The 20,306-nt window shown below is 37.3% G+C and overlaps 1 protein-coding gene across 1 annotated transcript in view; it reads right to left on the bottom strand.

The window, feature by feature from the left end:
- Positions 1–448: 448 nt before the first annotated feature.
- cacna2d3 (calcium channel, voltage dependent, alpha2/delta subunit 3) overlaps positions 449–20,306 on the bottom strand; it is a 35,517-nt gene continuing 15,659 nt past the window's right edge. The window contains exons 12-38 of the mRNA XM_057362764.1: positions 19,637–19,715; positions 17,800–17,933; positions 17,355–17,372; positions 14,520–14,594; positions 14,104–14,184; positions 13,897–13,971; positions 11,758–11,841; positions 10,965–11,036; positions 10,776–10,837; positions 9,446–9,513; positions 9,146–9,191; positions 8,925–9,022; positions 7,721–7,814; positions 7,471–7,566; positions 7,244–7,365; positions 5,665–5,742; positions 5,471–5,532; positions 5,013–5,057; positions 4,455–4,517; positions 4,287–4,357; positions 3,383–3,458; positions 3,270–3,310; positions 3,129–3,184; positions 2,718–2,832; positions 1,438–1,550; positions 1,246–1,328; positions 449–1,129 (exon numbers count right to left, since the gene is read on the bottom strand). Coding sequence (XP_057218747.1) covers positions 1,037–1,129; positions 1,246–1,328; positions 1,438–1,550; positions 2,718–2,832; positions 3,129–3,184; positions 3,270–3,310; positions 3,383–3,458; positions 4,287–4,357; positions 4,455–4,517; positions 5,013–5,057; positions 5,471–5,532; positions 5,665–5,742; positions 7,244–7,365; positions 7,471–7,566; positions 7,721–7,814; positions 8,925–9,022; positions 9,146–9,191; positions 9,446–9,513; positions 10,776–10,837; positions 10,965–11,036; positions 11,758–11,841; positions 13,897–13,971; positions 14,104–14,184; positions 14,520–14,594; positions 17,355–17,372; positions 17,800–17,933; positions 19,637–19,715 — 2,100 coding nt within the window. The 3' untranslated portion in view covers positions 449–1,036. The remainder of the gene's footprint in view (positions 1,130–1,245; positions 1,329–1,437; positions 1,551–2,717; positions 2,833–3,128; positions 3,185–3,269; positions 3,311–3,382; positions 3,459–4,286; positions 4,358–4,454; positions 4,518–5,012; positions 5,058–5,470; positions 5,533–5,664; positions 5,743–7,243; positions 7,366–7,470; positions 7,567–7,720; positions 7,815–8,924; positions 9,023–9,145; positions 9,192–9,445; positions 9,514–10,775; positions 10,838–10,964; positions 11,037–11,757; positions 11,842–13,896; positions 13,972–14,103; positions 14,185–14,519; positions 14,595–17,354; positions 17,373–17,799; positions 17,934–19,636; positions 19,716–20,306) is intronic.

Raw genomic sequence — 20,306 nt, 5'->3', positions numbered from 1 at the left:
CCACGCATGTAGTCGAACACACCTCACCATGATTGGATACGTGTCTGCGTATTGAACAAGAACCTTATTTGAACCTGACTTTGCATTAGCCTATGGGTAAAGTATATTTAGCCCTGGTTATTGGCAGATGGATTACCTTATGATGGCTTTGCTATAATAAATATCATGGTTATACAAGTTATTGTGATAAGACTATAATAAATGTGGTGGTGGTTGCTTTTTGGTTAAAAAAACTCTTAAAAAAACAAGTAAGCCATAAACACAAACACACAACAGTTATAAGTAGGCTATTCAATACAAAATGTAAAACCACTTATAAATAAAACGCTTACTGCTCTAAAATATCACTAAACTTTTTCGTCTAATTGTCGGGTGCTATCATAACTTGTGTATTTGTCTATTGCAAATCACAGGTCAGAATTAAATGACAGACGGAAACTGATGGAAAATATGCTTTTATTTACATAACATGGCTTTCCTTTGATGTAAAGGGATAAAACAATCAAAAGGCATTTTCCAAATACTTTAAGCAGGCAAAACTTTTTCAAGTTTGTGAAGAACCCACATCTCATCGCTTGATGACGATGTACGCTATTCTTACAAACAGCAATGTGAAATATTCCTATTTTTTCACGTCATGCATCTTCAGAGTTTAATTAAATTCTGAATCGAACTGGGAGGCAGGCAAATAATACCGACACGAATAACACATTTACTCAGCTTTCCTCTGTGCTTAAGACAGTACAGAATAAGACTAACGTCGAGTATATAATTATCTCGAGGCTACACAGCTACATGGACTGCGCTTAGCTGTGACGGCTGGCAGATCTATTCATTTGTCCATACAGTATGTAAGAATAAAACACAACAGATTCTAACAAAGTCTTTGACAGTAATAAATATCATCTATCCTTAGTAATTCAGACATCACAAAGATGATTTTTGTCTCTGTGGGCTGAGTTTTCATGTTTGGCAGAAGCATATGGCTCTCTGATTGGGTGTAAATAAGCCTAACGGTCGAGGCCGGGGTCAGAGGTCACCTGCTGATAAGCAAGGAGAGTACAGAGAATAGAATGGCCACCAACGAAAAATTCAGCGTGTTTGCTGAACCACATTCCACAGCGTTCTCCTGTAGAAAACAAAATACGGTCAGGGTTAGCAGACAGATTTTACGGTAGTTGTTTAGTTCTGCATGTTGAGTCTTGTATAGACAAAAAATGATATGAAGACGGTCACACAGAGTACCTGTGGATGAAAGGGATGGCAGGACTGCGGTCGTCTGCGGTCCTTCTGAAACTTCAGTCTGTCACATTTCAGAGACTCGTTATGTGCTCAATGGTCAAGGCTGATGTGTAAAAAATACTAGTGTGTTCAGATCTACAGATCCATAAACTGAGTCATCATATACAGTATCTGTTTTAACCACTTAAAGGATATAAATGATCTCGATGGGTTCCATGGTAACACGGGGGGCGAAGCTACAGTCACATTTATTCTCAACCACCACCATAAACAGGTTACTGCTGGGAATTTGTTGTATGACAAATGTGCTGAATGAGAGACAGAGAAAAGAGGATGTGAGATTTATTTTTATACAGGACTTGTTTCTGAGAAACAGTATTTCAAAATAGATTGTTGTACCGTAATAAGTATAAACAATGGTTTCATCCGAAATTTAAAACAGACACACACATTCTTTAGAATGCAAAAAGCTGATATAAATATTTTTAATATACTGTTAAGTAGAATATAAACAAATAAAAATACATTACGAAGAATTTAAGAACTTAAATTAGACATAATGCTAAATATAATTGAACAGCTCTAGCAATATAAATACTGTACATACAATATAATATCCTCAAAGAATGCATATACTGTAATATATACTGTATAAGAAAAAAAGATGAATGTTTCAGCAAGAATGTTTAAGGTAGGGTATAAGCATGTGATAGTACAGGGATACTGTGAGCCGTCTTCTTAGTTCTCATAATAATCCATGACATAACTGGGACTACTTTACAATGTTTTAACTACATTAGCTAACAAACTAAGAACAATTCTTCTACACCTATTATTAATCTTAATCTTAAAATTTACTAATAAATATTTAAAATCAAATATAGGTGATAAGTGGGCCGGGGGGGTTGGTGTCATGCTAAATGCTTTTACATTTTATTAGATGAGAGGGTGGGTGTGAGAATTATTTTTGTAAATGTTTCGAACATTTGCGCTGATACATTTAATGAATAATCAGGTGGTGAAAAATATTGAATTTCATACGGCCAAACAAACTATTAGTTCATTTAAATATAAACTATATATAACTATGTATATTCATATACAGTATATGATGTGTATACTGTACTTTATCTATGAAAATGAAAATACGAATCAGTTTTAGGACATTTCAAATGGCACTATGAACATTTTTCATCGTCATAGATTTAATCGTACTCACTTAACAGAACCTAATAACAATATTTACCCATCGGGGTCTTTCAGCTAGTGCGTCTAAATATGAACGCAAATTTTTCACAGAGGAAGTAGCAAACATTTTCTGTGTGTGAGAACATCATTTGCATGAGCTTTGGTGTTACTACACTGGCAACTAAGTGATGCAACTGACATCAGAACCATTTAAAATGAATAAACGATGCAAAAAGTCTACTAAAAAAGGACACAAACACACACAAGACATGCACAAACTTGCTCACCGTATACAGCCATTACAGTCGATATTGCCCGTCGTCTCTTTGATGGTGCGTTCAGACACGAATGCTGGATACTCGGTGTCGCATGGAACCATCATCGTCCTCTGAGATCTCTGAGCTGGACAATTAAAACACACTAAATCATTTAGCTTTATAAGGGTAATTCAACATGGCAAATAGAATTGGGACAATATTAAAAAGTCCAGGTTATATCTCCCCTAAATCAAACGAAAATAATAAGAGCCATTAAGATATTTTGCTGTATTACAATAATGAAAATCGGTTATGTGTGCCTGTGCTGTCTGGTTCCAGTTGTTAAACAGCATGTATAGGATTATTAGTCCATTATACATATCTCCTCCTGATCGTTCACATATAAGTAATGGAAAAATGATCGTGTAGCATATAAAATACCGTTTACTGTAGAGCCACAGTTCCACCAGCTATACAGATTAAACTCCAGCAGAAATCTGTGATAAAGACACGCGTCTCACTCACAGTGACCAAATCCCAAGCCTTCAATAACTATTTTATGGTATAAGTCTTTTAACTCACATGACAAGTTCAGTCAGAAGCCATTTCACGGTGGTGAAGGGCTGTAAAAGAGAGTGAAGTGTGTCAGTAGAAAGTGAAACACTACAGTACACTTGACAGAATACTGTACTCACGTCTAATAGATTGTAAGCGCTGTCACTGCTGCCTGCGTACCCCTTACACAGAGCCTGGTAGTCATATAAAGTGATCCTACAAGAGCAAAAGCAGAAGTATTTTTTACTTTTCATATTTTGGTTAGCCATAGAAAAACAGCTTATTAATTACAAATAGGACAAGTTGACACACTGGAGCTGGACTGGCACACTGGACACTGGACTTTAAAGCATGAAAACCTTTGGATTTTACTTTTAATCTAGTTCATTTGTTTGCTGTGCTCATGTTATGTCTCTATGGTCTATAAGGGCCTACTTGAGAGTTCACTGGCCGATGAAGACCCACAAGGCTTGAAACATAACTTGTGGTGACCATACGCAATAAATATTTGTTCTACTTTCAGAGCTGCGGTGTGCCAACTTTTTCTTTTTTTTTGATTTCCTGCGGTTGAGCACCCTCATTGAGCTTTCTTCCTGCTAGATGTGCACGCTTTTAGTTGGATTTTTGCTTAAGTTTGATCTTTAAAAAATGCAGTATAGATGGGTAAGGAGATCAATTTTAACGTCATTTAAAGGTGAACTGTATTCAGGGGTAGCCTACATCAAAAGAATTACAGTAATGGCAAATATTTTAACTAAAAAATAAATGATTTCATTATTTTTTATTATTTAGTATAATTCAATTGTAATATTTTAACACTTTTTAAAACTGACCTGTGCATAAATGTGCAAATAAGATATGCTGCCATCTATTGGTTAGAAATATGAACAGCGCTAAGCAAGATTGCAATGATAAGATTATGAATTATAGCCAGGGTTAACTGTGTGAAAAGTGTATAAAGCCTGTGTATTTTAACATAAATATGAGACACTTGTGTAGTTCACTAACAATCGAGCATTTGTGAGTATCTTGTTAGTGGCTCACTTTTTAAAAGAGCCCATGAGAAGCAGTTTGTTCATGACGGCTCCCTCTACTTCACCAAAGAACAGATTTGTCTGTAAGAAACACAACATGAACAATTTCAGCTAATCTAATCTCTGACGCTAAAGCTAAATCATTTTACTCTACTTGGTATTTTAAAGTATATCTTACCTGAGAAACTTCTTCAGAGACCAGTATGAAGCCATTGTTGTCTATAAGATAACATTTAATGTCCTAAGAGAGGGTGAGAAGATTCCGAGCTTTATTACTGCATCCAGGAGAACAAATAAAACTGCTACCTCATGACAACATGCACATAAACATAACAAGTGTGATGAGAAAACCGTGATAATAAAAATATCAAAGTTATTCCACGACTGTGTTTTATTGCATTGAGGCGTGTTGCATAATATAATGCCCAGATATTATAGTGAACATTTTATGATTTAATATGTAATGTAATGCATCTGGACAACATGTGTACAATGCTATGAGATCAACCAAACATGTGTCAAAAGTGAAATGTCAAGTTAAAATTCTAATGTCAAATGTGTTATTCCCATTGATTACTGTGCGGTTTAAACAATCAAACCTTATTGTAAATGTAAATCTAATATTCTGCACTCGATGTAAAAGAAAATGACCGAAACTACTTGTGTTCTTCATTAAACACTACAAACCTCCTTCGAACAGGCACTTAGTCTACTCATTCACTCATTAGTCATTTACCTCATTATCACAACTGATGATGCATTTGCCATCCAGAGCATTACACTGTGTGAAAAGATATACAAGTCTTTATACATTAATGCCATTTATGTACAGCACATATTTTTTCTTAAAGAGATACTTCACCCAAAAATGAAATTCTGTCATCATTTACTCACCGTCTTGTCATTTCATACCTGTGCAAAATTCTTTGTTCTGCTAAACACGAAGGAAGATATTTGGAAGAATGTCAGTGATTTTCCCTACTATGGCAGTCAATGGGGGATGAGATCTGTTTGGTTACTGACATTCTTCCAAATATCTTCCTTTGTGTTCAGCAGATCAAAGAAATGTATGCCGGTTCGGAACAACCCGAGGGTGCAAAAATGAATGTTAATTTATGGGTGAAAATCTTTAACTACAGCTGACTGGTTTAATAAACATGTACAATATTTGTATGAGCGAATACGTGTGCTCACCTGTCGACTGGCAGTCCAGAATTTTCTCTGAAAAAATTCCAGCTTCATTTGAATTCCTACGGCTTTGAATGTCATAAAAAACACATTTGGTATAATGGCGTTTAGCAGCGTTCGATGGAATTCAGTTCAACTTTGACCAAGAATATATTTACACTCCATTGGTTCACAATACTTTGCATTAAGAGGATGTGTACCTGCCACTATAGGAGACTTTCTGTCATCCAGTAGCTGGATAGCAGTGCTGGCCAAAACCACACTTTTATTTTCTCCCCCTAAAAAGTAAAAACACAAATGAACCTTCTGACTGTCATTGTCAATCACCTAAATCAAGCACTTGATGCCCAGTATACTAAACATGTGGTTACTGAAGCGAAACCAAGTGACAACCACTAAATGTATTTTTCTTACAACCACCAGATGACGCCATACATCTGCATATTTATAAGCATAAATCCATTAGAGCTGCTCCTTAGTTTGCATTTTCACATCAAAAGCAGCATGGGATTGAAACAAACACTCACTTACATGATAAAACTGAGATAATATACGGCAACACAGGCATATTAGATAAAGTGTCTGATCTGAAAAGAAGGAATATCAATGCTGGAGCCCAAGAGCCAAGAGTGGGTTGTAATGATTCTGATCTGTCTCCACACACGCAGACTCACAGATAGTGTGAATGTAAAAGTAGGGCACATTAATTACAGGCGAAGGAAGAGAGATAAGCAGACAGGGTGCGTGAGAAAAGCAGTACAGTGTAGCTATAGTAACAAACCGCAGGCGCTCGATACACACAGACACACTAGTATTAAATCAACAGCATCCAGCTTTCATCACATCAACGTTTTCTGATGTGCCATAAAACTTCAGGTCTTAAAGGGACAGTTTACACAAAAACGAACATTCTTTAATTAATTAATTATTCTAATGTCATTCCAAACCTGAATGACTTTTATTCTTGTGTAGAACAAAAAAGAAGATATTTTGAAGAATGTTGGTAACCAGACACATTTGAATCGAGAAAAGTCACATCATCAGTGCATTGATTTCCGTATGAACACTAAACCCCTGAGACATTTCTCAAAATATCTTCTTCTGTGTAAACTCATATACAGGTTTTGAACAACAAGAGGATTACAACATACCATTGATTTCCGTATGAACACAAAACCACTGAGACATTTCTCAAAATATCTTCTTTTGTGTTAAGTAATATAGAGGTTTTGAATGACAAGAGGATAACAACATACCCTTTAAGATTCACATCAAAGCTTATCGTAAGTGTTATCACAAGATTTGAGACAGAGCTACTTATTACTGGATGCTGTTAAAAAGAAAAAAAGAACAAAAGCACCAGATTATTGTTGGTTATATTGATGGTTAATGATGCTTGTCAATGCAGACATCACTATTTCAACCGCTCGGCTTAAGTTTTGAGGTTTTGGTGCACTGATGCTGTGACTTTTCTCACCGATGACACTGATGGTTTTCATTCATTCTGCCGTGAACTCATTCAGTTCCAAAAATTAGAAACCAGTCAAACTCGTGTACGTAATGAACATAATCTTGTATAGAAATGCAGTCATAATGAGTCATCACCATGAAATGGGGATTTTATTAAAATCCCATATACACACTCATGAATAACAGACTTCAGAGGATTTTTCTGTATCCCACTGCATGATATCATTAAGATGCTGGATGTAATGTTGCATGGCAGTTCTGTTCATAACAACAATCTCTTCTGGTATTTTCTGTGCTTTAATATCTTACCTGAACCAAAAGGAATAGAATAAACAAAGGTGCCGGGCACCTGCTCTGCCGCTCTCTTATACCACAGAGGAAAATGATCCGCGTTAAAGACGCCCTCTTTATCTTCAGCCGTGAGAAAATCTCTGCGAGGATGAAGGACATTTGACTGATTTATCAAAATACTTCATCAGGTGTGCTGCTTTTTAATTGGAATCTGTCATTGGTTGGTCATTTGTATTGGGACTCACTGATTGGTCAGCTGCTCTGGAGCGACAAACAGGTTGGTTCTAGAGAGCCCAGTGCGGGTACCGAGGAAGGCGATTTCAACCCCTTTATCAGAATTTCTGTACAAATCACAAGTTGACATTACATACAGTATCCACAAAATAGGAGTGTTGATATGGATAAACATGTACCCCTTTAAATAAATCACAACATTGCACTTTCAAATGTCTACTTTAGTAAATATAACCAAGTCAAAGTGATGTCCATACTCACTCAGACTTGTTGAGGGCCAGTCCGGTCCAGTACGCTTCTAAAGGCGCCGTGACCACGGCATCGAAGAGAACCTGCTGTATCAGCTCTCTGTCACCTACCAGAGAGGACATTTACACATTCCTCAATACTCTAGACACTAACTTTAATGGGAACAGGGTTTAAACAACATTAGTCATTCGTAAGCAAGGTTAAAGATCTATGTAAAGGACAATGCAGAACTTGGCAGAAGCACACGCTATACTGCAGTACAATTATTCGATTATTGACTGAAACTAGTTTTAATCGGCTGCAGTGCTGTCTTAAATTATAAAAACTAATACAGAATTTAAACTTCTGTACAAATCTAGTTATATTTTTAATGGATTTAATGAAGTTTCATAAAAGTCAATATTTGTAATATGGTCAAGATGAAAAGGTACTCAGAGTCGTAACTAGAGATGTACCGATACTAAATTTCTCCACCCATAGCCGACTATTCAAAGCGATATCTGCCGATAGTTTGGTGTTATATTAACTTGCATTTACTAAATTCTGAAGATTAAATTAACGTTTATTAACTTTATGAATGTTATTAATTCATATAATGACTATTAATATTGAACGTCAAACTGATAATTTTTCTAAAATTTTCAATAGAGCGCAAATTCGTTGCATTTTCTTGTCCTCTTTTGATTGACAGGATATATCGGCCCTGATCATCGGCTGTTTTTTAACTATCGGCGGATAGCTTGAAAATTATATTTTATCAACCGACACCGATTATCGGCCGATACATCGGTGCATCTCTACTCGTAACCCATTTACTAACTTTTTCAATAAAACACAATTTTCAAACAAACATTAAAAGAGAAAAAAATGGCTTGTTTGGTTAGGGAAAGTGGGAATGAGGGGTTTAAAAATAAGATAAGAAAAGAAGAACAAAGCCACCGTCCCTAAACCGTCATTGCTGATTCAACTTGACTGTGAATTTTAGGTGTCCTGTTCCTTTAAAGGGATACTTCACCCAAAAATGAAAATTCTGTCATCAGTTACTCACCCTCAGGTTGTTCCAAATCTGTATACATTTCTTTGTTCTCTTTATTTATACAGATTTGGAACAATCTGAGGGTGAGTAACTGATGACAGAATTTTCATTTTTTGGCGAACTGTCCCTTGTCTGATGTAGTCTGATGTAGTCTGATGTAGGGGTGCATTTGCAGCTCACATTTAAGGTGAGGTCTACGGCTGGTCATGTAGAGTTTGATGGCCTGAACTTGCGAGAGGTGACGGTGCTCATGGTGCTCATCTGTGTTGCAGTACGTCCTGAAACCAAAACAATGAAAGCACAATATACACTGACGGGTGTGATTTATAATACAGTACAGGGTGTAATATTACTTTCGGTGCTGTATTTTGAGTGTTAATAATGGAATGTTGGATCTTTACCATTCATCAGCTAAGGCAACATCGGGTTGCTCCAAGTCATGCAGACCTAAAACATGTGGATTAAAGAGGATTACAGCAGAACAGCAGGCATCTGGAACGCTTCTGAGCGGTTTAAAGATGTGAATGTGGAGTGTGGTGATAGAGAGAGAGAGAGAGGGAGAGTCTGTCCCTAGCAACATGTTAAGATGTGGGTAAAAGAGGCACTGTGATATTTTAGAAAAGAACAGGATCTTAAGAAATTGATGTGCTCAGACATAGAGGAAAGATCTTAAATCAGCATCACCTAATGCAAATTCTCACCTGCTTCAAGTGAAACATTGCCTTTGAAGAAGTATTTGCCATGTCCACGAGAGAGAGCCACACCTACACTACACACACACACACACACACACACACACACACACACACACACATAACATCAAATCAAAAATTAACCTTCCCATCATTTTAAACAGGTGTTTGTAAGAACAATGGGTCTCATTCCCTAAGCATGCGTACGCACAAAATTATGCTTGAAACTTGCGTACGAATGTTCCACGAACAAATCGTGATTCAAAACTTTCATACTAAAATTTATTCTAAATAAGGATAGGAACAGCTGAAAGCGCACGTACGCAAAAATCACCAGTCTCTTTCTCTCTCTCTCTCTCTCTCTCTCTCTTGCTCTCTCGAACACAAAATGACAAAATGTATGTTTCATCTTTAGGATAATAGTTATATACTTATATGGAGGACAATATATATATATGTATATATATAATTACGCTTAGATGTATATTTAATTTTAAAACTATTTATCATAGCCTATAGACCGTTTCATCGGACGCGCGTGCTCCTGACCCCCAGTTAACTTCCGGTTTATGTGTTAGGCTAGTGTCTGATAATATAACTATTTATATTTTATTTAACTTATGTTAATATTAATTGTATTTTTATTTTACTGTAAAATAATTGTATTAAATAAACAAATTGTTGAATTTTGTTGTATGTTCATTTTATTAAATAAACAATTTGTTGAATGGGTCCTGTAGTTCGGTCGCATTTAAAGAAACCGTATAGTACACTGACCTCTAGTGGTTGAGCTTGGTATCGCAGTCTAAATTCAAAATATTGGAGAGACACATTTAGCCAAGTAACGCTTCTTCTCGGTTTCTTTTGATTGTTGTGAGAAATAATCTACAGGCACTCTATTGTTTGTGAATGTGTACCGGAAGTTCAGTTGGGGTCACAAAAGTGCGCATGTACAGTAACGTTTCTTTATGTTGTTAAGATGAAATATAGTGAAAGGGTAAGAACAGATGTGTTCATTTACTCCAAATTCACTAACATTAGCTCCGAGGTTAAGAACAAATTCCTGTGCGTACGCCCGTGTTGTGAATTCGGCGGAAAGTTTTCGTGAGAAGTTCAAATGTGCGTATAAATATGAAAAATCTACGCGAAAGAGACCCAATGTCTTTCTTACTGTTCTATTGTTTACAGTACAAAGTACCGTTCGTGTGACAGTTGATGTTAAAGGTTCTTTATAGCCCGACAAATAACCTTTTAGGAACGTTTATAGAGGGTGCGTATATTCATAAAATAACATTTGAGTATAACATTATAACGACCATTTCTGTCAGACGTCACATACCTAAATGGAGTTCCTTTAATATCAGTGTAGTAATAATCATTGTGCATCGTCAACACGCGTTTCTGAGGAAACAAATAGAAAATTTAACATGTCAGGTGTTTTTTCAACAATTGATATGATATGTTTTATCTTTATTCTATCTTCATTCATCTTACAGCTGTGAACACTCTTACAAAAAACAAAAGTTACCCCTTTATCCACAGTTTTTTTCACTTCCATTGAGAAAGTTCCAGTCCGTCTGTTCACCATTGCTGTGCGCAACTACAAATAAACACATTTATGATGCAGTGACCAGCATTTTGTTGCTTTATTGCTGTATTTTAAGACCACAATGGGGTATATGCACACGGGGCGATGATACTTCCGCTAAAATCTCAGCCAGCTAAACCACTTCCGCTCTCATAGCGCTGAGGTCATTTTCCACCAAATTAAGAACATTGACCTCAGCGCTAGGCTATATTAGTCAGACCATTGTTAAGTGCCTCTGCGATCAAGCCTCAAGTACAAAATTGTACCTTGTGTTGTTTTTCACATTTGTTTATATAGCTTGAAACACTTCTCCTTTTTGCTTGTCGATGTATGACGTAGTGTTTGGACAGTTAGACTCGTTGACCGTAATCCTCGGTGCATCTTGAGGCAACTGAGTTAAAAACGCCATAGTTCCATTTGGACGCTAAGTGCGCCGGATGTGACAAAGCTGGCTTTGAGATTTTAGAGAAAGTGCATCCTCGCCCCGTGTGTATATACTCCATTGCCCGAAGCATACTTATCGAAACATATGTACATTTTTAGAAAGTGCAATTAATTGCAATTTACAGTGTTGCTATAGTAAATGCAGTAACTGGAAGAACATGTTCCTATCAGTGTCATGAATCTGAACATGCTAATATAATACTAGCTCAAATGTACGCTCCGAATTCAGTGCGAGTTGTTTAAAACAAAAGACAAATGCATAAATATAAATGCAGAAACTGGTCCATACAACATCATCTTTATCCTCCCATTCCACCTCCGACAGGTCCACGCTGCTGTAACTGGGTTTCTTCCTTTTCTGGCCTTCCTGGTACTGCAGGAAGAGAGAAAGACAGGACAGGAAGTGCTTTAGAGAAAGTCAGTAAAGTTACAGTCAAATACTAGGATCATACGGGTAAAACGATGGAGACAGAAACATATGTGCTGATATAGGCCATTAGCCTCTCTGTGTGGGTTTGGTAGACACTGTTTCTCAATCCTGCACTTATTGTTCCTGCCAGCACTGTAAAGTTTTACCGTCTAACTACATTCAGAGCAAATTCAAGAAACGAAGCACCTATTAAAAGTGCTTTTGGTGGAGATTTTATTGAATAGAAACATCCAATGTGCCGCACTGGGGATCCACAAGCAGGTTTGAGAAACTTTAGTCTCGAGTTGTGCCAAATAATTCTGACCTATTTTATCTTTTAGTTAGTTAGATTATAATCATTCTTTCTCAGAATGGTTTAAGATTACTCATTTAATTCTCTGTTACAAAATTTTGTGAGCTATAGTGAGTCTATATAGTCAACTACATTGAGACGGCATGCAAACCAAAGTGGCAACAGTCACCACATAGGCTACCCTGTATACTAGATGCTAGCTGCATACTAGAGTTTATATTACGCTAAAAAAATCGAAAGCCACAGATTTAAAACCAAAAATATATAACACACACAAATGTAGTTTTGTTATGGTAGTTAAAAAATAAACAAATAAAGTGTCCTATGGTGTGACATTGCAAAATTTAGAAAACAAACGATTAATATTACATTGTTTTATATTTTTAATATTAATATTTATCATATAAAATAGCAAGAGAGAGAGGTTTATCTACATTATTTTCTACATTTTTGCTGTCACACCATAGGACAAATTTGCATATTAGTCTGTCAACTACCCATATGCAACTTCAATCATTTTTGATCCTAAAAAATCTCCAACTCCAATATTTTCACAGCACTTTCTGCTATACATTTGGGGAATTGTCTTAAATGGACATGTGATCCATTCATAATAGAGTCAGAGATGAAAACCAGTTTGCAGCATGTCAATCTATAGACCACATTTACTTAAAGTGATAATTCACCCAAAAATGAAAATTCGGTCATCATTTCCTTACCCTCTTGTAATTTCAAACCGTTACGACTTTCTTTCCTCCGCAGAACACAAAAAAAGAAGAAAGTTGGTAACCGAACAGCACTGGACCCCATTCACTTCCATTGTATGGACACAAAACCAATGCATGTGAATGGGTGCCAGTGAACAGCATTCTTCAAAATATCTTCTTTTGTGTTCTGCAGAAGAAAGAAAGTCATACAGGTTTGACATGACAAAAGGGCGAGTAAATGATGACCGAATTGTTATTTTTGGGTGAACAATCCCTTTACAATCTTGGCTAAATAAGGCATCGTGCACAGAGGTGCACCAAAGATGCCTAAAACTGTCCCCTAGATGGTCAGCTCACTGTTGTTTGGAACAGGGCCTAAATATGGCTTTCAATTTACATAAGAAAGTAGGAGATTGTCAAGTACACTTAACGAACAGATCAATCCACCAAATGCTAATCATTGCTTTTATCACATTGAATGACAATAAAGTGTGGTCTGTAAAAACACAAACACTCTTAACACACACTCAGAATGGCCTCGACCGATGCACGCCACGCCACCGCTACGCAAACACAAACTGATACACAGCAGCACTGGAGGCGACAGCAACACGTTCACACGACACACAGAGACACGGTTACGCGAGCGGGGTGAGGGGTGTCCCTGTAAAGGGTGAGTTACCTCGGTGCTCTGATCAGCCCTGGCAGGCACATGAATGGGCTTTTACTCCTGCATGCAATATATCAGAGGAAAAGGGTTGGGATTACAAAAAACTACATCTCCCATGATGCACCACAGCGTCCCACCAGCGCCCTCACAAGCACACGTGTGGGTGGAGATTACCTGAGCCTGCGTTGTTTTTGTTGTTTTTAGGGGGGTGTGGACGTATGTTGACTTGTCAGTTTCTATGTGTATATATTTGAGCTATATTTGGAATTTATAACGCTAATACAATGCTGAATATGTGCTCGGGTCCGGAACAAGATGTCACTTCTTACCAGGGGCCTCAGGTCAGGATGTGTCAGGATATATCCATTATTAGTGATGGCAAAAGCGTATCCGTGTATTCCCAGCTAGAGAGAAGATAAGATCGGAAAAAAATGATAGCATCCTCGACCACTTTTGAGACAAGGAGAGTGTAAAATCGAAGAGATAAACATTGATTTTACATTCCTCACAGTTATCCGGTGATAATAAGGTCCTACCTTGTGTTTCGGTATGGTTTTCATTAACTCTTGAATGGAGATGTCAGTGCCTACGACGCCCAGCAGGATGCCTTGGTTTTTCTGTGGGAAGATCATTTAAAGGGACAGTCACCCAAAAATAAAATTCTGTCTTCATTTATTCGCCCTCATGTCACTCGAAACCTGTATGTGACCCTTTCGTCTGTGGAACACAGAAGAAGATATTTTGAGAAATGTCTCGGTGGTTTCGTGTCCATACAATGGAAGTCAATGATGGTCCATTGTTGTTTGGTACCAACATTCTTCGAAATATCTTCTTTTGTGTTCTGCAGAAGAAAGTGAGTCTACATGTTGAATGACGATGTAAGAATGTAAACGAATGTTCTTGGATGAAAAATCCCTTTAAATAGAAACGGACATCTCACACCGAGACTCACCGTCTCATTCTTGGTGCTAAACACAGGCATGGCCACCGTGGTCATCGGGCTCGGATCCTTATTCTCTCCAAGCTGCTGACAGACAGAAAAATCTTTTTCAGTTTACCTGACAAACACTCACCGCACAGTAAAAACGCACCGATTACAGATGGACATTAAACACCACGGCCGGTTCATACCGCCGTCCTACCGGCCTTTACAATAAGGACGTTTCTGCTAGAGTATATGAAATATTCAAAGAAACGCTTTGATTAATGGCCGTGCGAGGTGTAGACAAGTGAAAGGTGATCTGGTGACGATGGCTCATCTCTGAATCTGAACTGTAAGCTCAGCTGCGGATACGATGAGGGTTGAGATGATTTAACGCATGAGCTTGCAGAACGTGTGTGTGTGCGTGTGTGTATGTGTGTGTGTGCGTGCGTGTGCTTGTGTGTGTGTGTGCATTATGAGTGTGTGTGTGCATTATGAGTGTGTCTGACCACAGCCATGGAGAGGATTCATAAGTGTCTGTTTACTATAGAGGGAAACAAAGAAATAAAGACAAAGTGTAGGTTCCTTATCTATTATTCTGTTTAAAAAAAGTACCAAAAAATCCTTAAAAGATAAATGAATCTAAGCAAAAAATCATTCATTCATTCAAGAATTTGCATGTGTTTTTGCACATGTAAAATATGAAGCCGTGGAAAAAATGAAGACATCATTCTAAATGTTCATTTAATCGGCATTTCTAGATTGTGATCATTCCAGTTCAGTGTCTGTTGAATTTCAATCAAATCCAACCTCAGGAGTGACATAAAGTCATCCAACACCAATGTGAAAAACTGGGATAAGTTTTTTCCCGTAATAAAAATATAATTACAAACTTTTCCTAAATGCATGTACAAATATAACTGTTGTGTTGCTTAAAAGTGAATCTGAACTTGTTTTCTTTGCAATATTTGAGGTGTGTAAAAATACAGAGCATCTTATCTGTCATTGTCACCTGCTTCTCCAGTTTTCATTTTCTGCAAATAAATGCAAATAGAAAGAAAATTTATATTTGAAATATAGGCGAAATATTGTTAGTAGGTCACAGAATTAAACAAAAACGATCACTTAACCAAAACACATGCCTATAGATGTGAAAAAAATGGTGAAAATGGTCTTTGATCTCTTCTTTTTTTCCACAGCAGCATGTTGTCCACATGTGATCATGTGATTAACGTCACATTTTATATTATTTATTTGTGTTTTTTGGGAATGTAAAACTAGAGGAGATTTTCAGTGGACGGAATGGCTTTTTAATTTTGTTTAAAGAGATACTGTAGCTGTCCACTGTAGTGACCTCTATACATAAAAGGGTTAAACATTAAATAAATAGTTCACCAAAAAATGTAAATTGTCATTACATGCCTCCTTTATGACCTTTATATCATTACAGATCTGTAAAAAACACAAAAGCAGATATTCTAACGGTCCTGTGGCTATTTTTCCCCCACATGCCTCGTAAAGTTATAGACATACATATAAATGCACTGTATGTGTGTTTTGTCTCGTTCCATTTGCAGATTTTTGCTTGTTTCTCTAAATTAATTACATGCCAGAATCTCCCTCGGTCCCGCCAAAGAGCATTCTGGTTGTCTGTGTTCACCCTCACATTGGAGCGTTTAAAAGAAAATCCTCAAGCTCAGTTTGAGTTTTGTCCAACATTTGTTCAGTCGGGTTGGCTTTGCGCAGAACGCTGGAGGTGTATCCTGCAGGAGCCAAATTGAAATCTGTGAATTAACCTTGTGCTTCCCTCTTCCTCAGCCCCCACTTCTTTCTCTCTCTCTCTCTCTCTCTCTCTCCCTCGCTCTCTCTATCTCTCTCACCCCCTCTGCTCCAATGTCAGTTTTATTACGGCTTCAGGAGATAAAAGGCAATGATCCACAAAATGATGAATGGGGTGTCTCAGTGGCCAAGATACAGCAACACACTCCGGAGAACAATTCCCAACACCCCACGCCAACGCGTGTGTGTGAGAGAGAGGGTGTCAGAGACATTGCGTGTGTGTGTTTGTGAGTCGGTCTTATCAGCGTTGGAATGGCATAGCACAAACCCAGCAGAGTAAGCCAAACTTGATCTCTGACCACATCTTACCCTCTCTCAAAACCTTCTTTTTATCTCTTTGCTTTTTATACCCCCAGCCTGAGTTTCCAGTAGCATTCTGTACCACACCAACAAATTTGTTTCAGATTCCCGAAACGGAATACTGAAAACAGATCGGCAACACGATGAGAAAATGTTGCAAGACACCAGGTTTTGCGTGAAAGAATGGACACAAACAGGCTCTGTTCCAAACCTTAGTGAGCCGCCTTGCTTTCTACGATCTACATAGGCAGCTGCCTTTTGAGACAGCATCCTAACAGAAATGGAACCTCAAAATGACTAAACTGGCCTTTTTACAGGCGGCAACTTCACATGTCATATACTGCGCACAAGAGGCTTGAAATCAGTTAAAGTGAATTGAATCAATTAAAAAAAAATACAGTGTAGTGTTTGCATTTTTATGCTTAGTAGAGCCTAGCAAAAATGCTAAGCACACAGAAAAATATAAACTCAATAAATACATTTCTAATTGCATTAAACGAAGTCATTTTTTCAGATTTTAAGAATATTTAAAATTACACATGCTTTTGCTTCAGCTGCCATCTTGGATTTGTCATAAAGATTGTCACAGTACATTATGCTTTCGATGGGATACTTTGGGAATTTGGCCCAAAAAAGTAACGTGTCTGTTGTCTTAATGTGATTCTTTTGTAGGCAGCTCACTAGATTTAGGAACGGAGCCACAGAGACACCGGTTACGACTGTTACCTTGTGCGCCTGTGCGAGCTATAAGGACACAGGGAGAAAAATAATACGCGTCATTGACATGTGCTCACGTCAACACACATACAAGAGACACACTGCACGGTGTGGGACCTGTTTCTGTTCTCCTACTGTTCGCTGAATAGAAGAACGTCTTGTGTGCTTCAGTGCATTAACAAAGCTACAGAGTATCACATGGAACGGTTGTAAAAATACACAACCACACAAAACCACAGGAGAGAAAATATTATTCGATTTTAGACAATACAACCCTTTAAAAAAGTCACCATGATAAGGATAGTTTCTGCTTGATTTTGATAGTTACTAATGTAAGAAGTAGTAACATAGCACACTTTTAATTTCGTAACAACAATTTTTAAAGGAAACTAGCGTTACCATGGTAATATTTTTATACACACAATCATAGACAAATGATGAGGTTGATACTTACTGCGCTGTCCACATAAGCTTCAGTCCATACTGTGTCATGTTCATGGTCGATGACTTTCGGTCTGCTCATCACATGCAAATATCTCATGACGTTCTCCTGCACGTCTGTCAGCGTTGAGATCTGACTGAAATAACCTGTGCAAAACACACAATTGACAACATATATAGAAAATATTATATATATCACTGTAAAAAGAACTGTAATTTTACAGGTTTTCCACGTAAAATATATAACCCCTCCCCCGGAATTTTACTGTTTTTTTACAGATTTTTTATGTATTTTTTTAAAATACAATCAAAAACCGTAAAATTACAGAAAAAGACCGCAAATATACTTTTTACAAGATTTCTTTTTTTAAAGTTTCTATTTTAAAATACGGTCAAAAACTATAAAATTACAGAAAAAGACATCACATTTACAAGAAAAATTGAGAAAACAATTTAATATATATCCTTATATTCTATAATTTTAAAGGAAAAAAATATTTTACGGTATATTTCTGTTTTTCCAGTCTACAGAAAATTTTCTTTTTTTTTCTTTCTTTTTACAGTGTACTGTATTTATTATTGTACAGTAGTGGATAAAGGTGATGTCCAGTCCATTATTCAAATATATTATTGAAGATGTTGTATGCGTTCTAGGAAAAGTCAAGGAGGGTTGGCAAAGATTTAAGGAGGCATTACAAACAACGCATGTGCAAACCTTATTGAGTCAAGGCAGAATAACAACAAGAGAGATCAACAAAAAACTGATTAGACTGTAGTCAATGTTTGATTTATTTCCTGTGAGTTTCTTTCTATGCGTTTTTAAATAATATTTATATTATATTTATATTAAATTAATAAATATATATTCACTGATACACTGTTGTTTTCCAAATAAATTTGTCAAATAAATACCTTAAACAATTTGTGGTTACTAATTTTGTACCATACACTTGATATTTTGATGGTTTAATCGGACCTGGGGTGGCATTAAAAGCAAATATTGCACAAATATGCCCTGGCTAAAATCACCTTTGGCCACTATTGTATTAGAGTACATTACAAAAGTTACCAAATCATGTTTACTCGATTAAAGAGTGCATAATGCATAATGAAAATCACATGGAAAGCTGCACCAGCACAACTCGAAAGTCCATCATTTGCAAATTACACATCTTCCATCTTGTGAATTTATTAAATATTTTAGTTATGCTTTCTCTGCTCCATTTACCACATTTAAATCTATTCCTTGTGATTTTGTCTAATCTCTCCCAAAATCTGCATAAAAATGTGTCATAATCAAAAAAGCATTAACTATTAAGTTGAAGTATTATAAATTCATATGATTTAAATGATCATAAGATGCATTAAATGTTTTCAAATTCCCTTTATGAATATATCATGCAAGGAGTCTTCTGTTAACAACATCCATTTTGCAGTGTTGAAAATGTACAAGATTGACTGCAGTGGCTCCAGGTGCAGAACTAGCGCGCGCGTCTGCGAGTTCCTCATTCTGCGTGCAGTCATCCGTGGAAGGTGCACATGGGAGTGATCAGCGCTGAGCAGCCACAGGAGCCCAGATGACAGGAAGAGTGATTTAGGCTAAGCTGAACTTTGACCTCACCATGTCAGCTCTGCGAGCTGAGCCAGTGCCCGTCACACTCCCATCAAGCACTCAACACCCGCCTGATTTCCTCCAGCCGTCAAATCGATAAAACCCACAGCGCTGGCACGCTAAACTGAACCTTTCCTGCTCCAGTAAATCCAGCCACGATAATGAATGAACTAATTAGCAGGAATTAAAATCAAATGAGAATCATAATTTAGAAAACAACTTCAAAAGACACACAAACCTTTATTGGCGCACGCCATCCATTTTAGGTTTTCAGCGAAGGCAGATTCCCGACCAATCAGGTAAGGGAATATTCGAACCTGCAAGAAAATGTTGGATTTTGTCATCCCATATAGCACAGATATGCTTCACCAAGACGGATGCCTTTTGGAACAAAACCTTTCTCTCTTTAGACTGGGCACACATCAGTTTCCCTGAAACCCACAAATCTGTTCATTCCCCACAATGCAATTTCCAAACGTCATATAAAACCTGATTACTTGTTTGCTCATTGGAAAACAACTGCCTCGCCGCATTTACTTAATTACACAACTGGTGTAACAAATAAGCCTGGATAAATGTTTGCCATATGTCGAAAGATTTACTAGGTTCATTCCTTCATTGTTTTATTCATCCTGTTCACAAACGCAACGAATTTTCAATCTGATCTTTTCATTTGTCCCCTCGCCGTTCCCCTTTTCGCTCTCCATCCCTCCATTTCTCAGTAGGCTACATTGCTTCTGTCGCCCATGTATAAATGGTTTTCCAACCAATACTGCGCGGTTACACCGCAGTGGGCCAGCGACAAATCACGCACACTTCTGCAAGGCTGTGAAAACGTATTTCACCCCCCACCGATTAGAACATGAGACGCAGACTTACAGACGCAGAATGCAGGCGCGCGCTTAGCG

This window comes from Triplophysa rosa, linkage group LG20 (genome assembly GCF_024868665.1).
Source record: "Triplophysa rosa linkage group LG20, Trosa_1v2, whole genome shotgun sequence".
NCBI lineage: Eukaryota > Metazoa > Chordata > Actinopteri > Cypriniformes > Nemacheilidae > Triplophysa > Triplophysa rosa.
The sequence above is the reverse complement of the archived record's forward strand: the minus strand, read 5'-3'. Positions and strand labels throughout refer to the sequence as shown.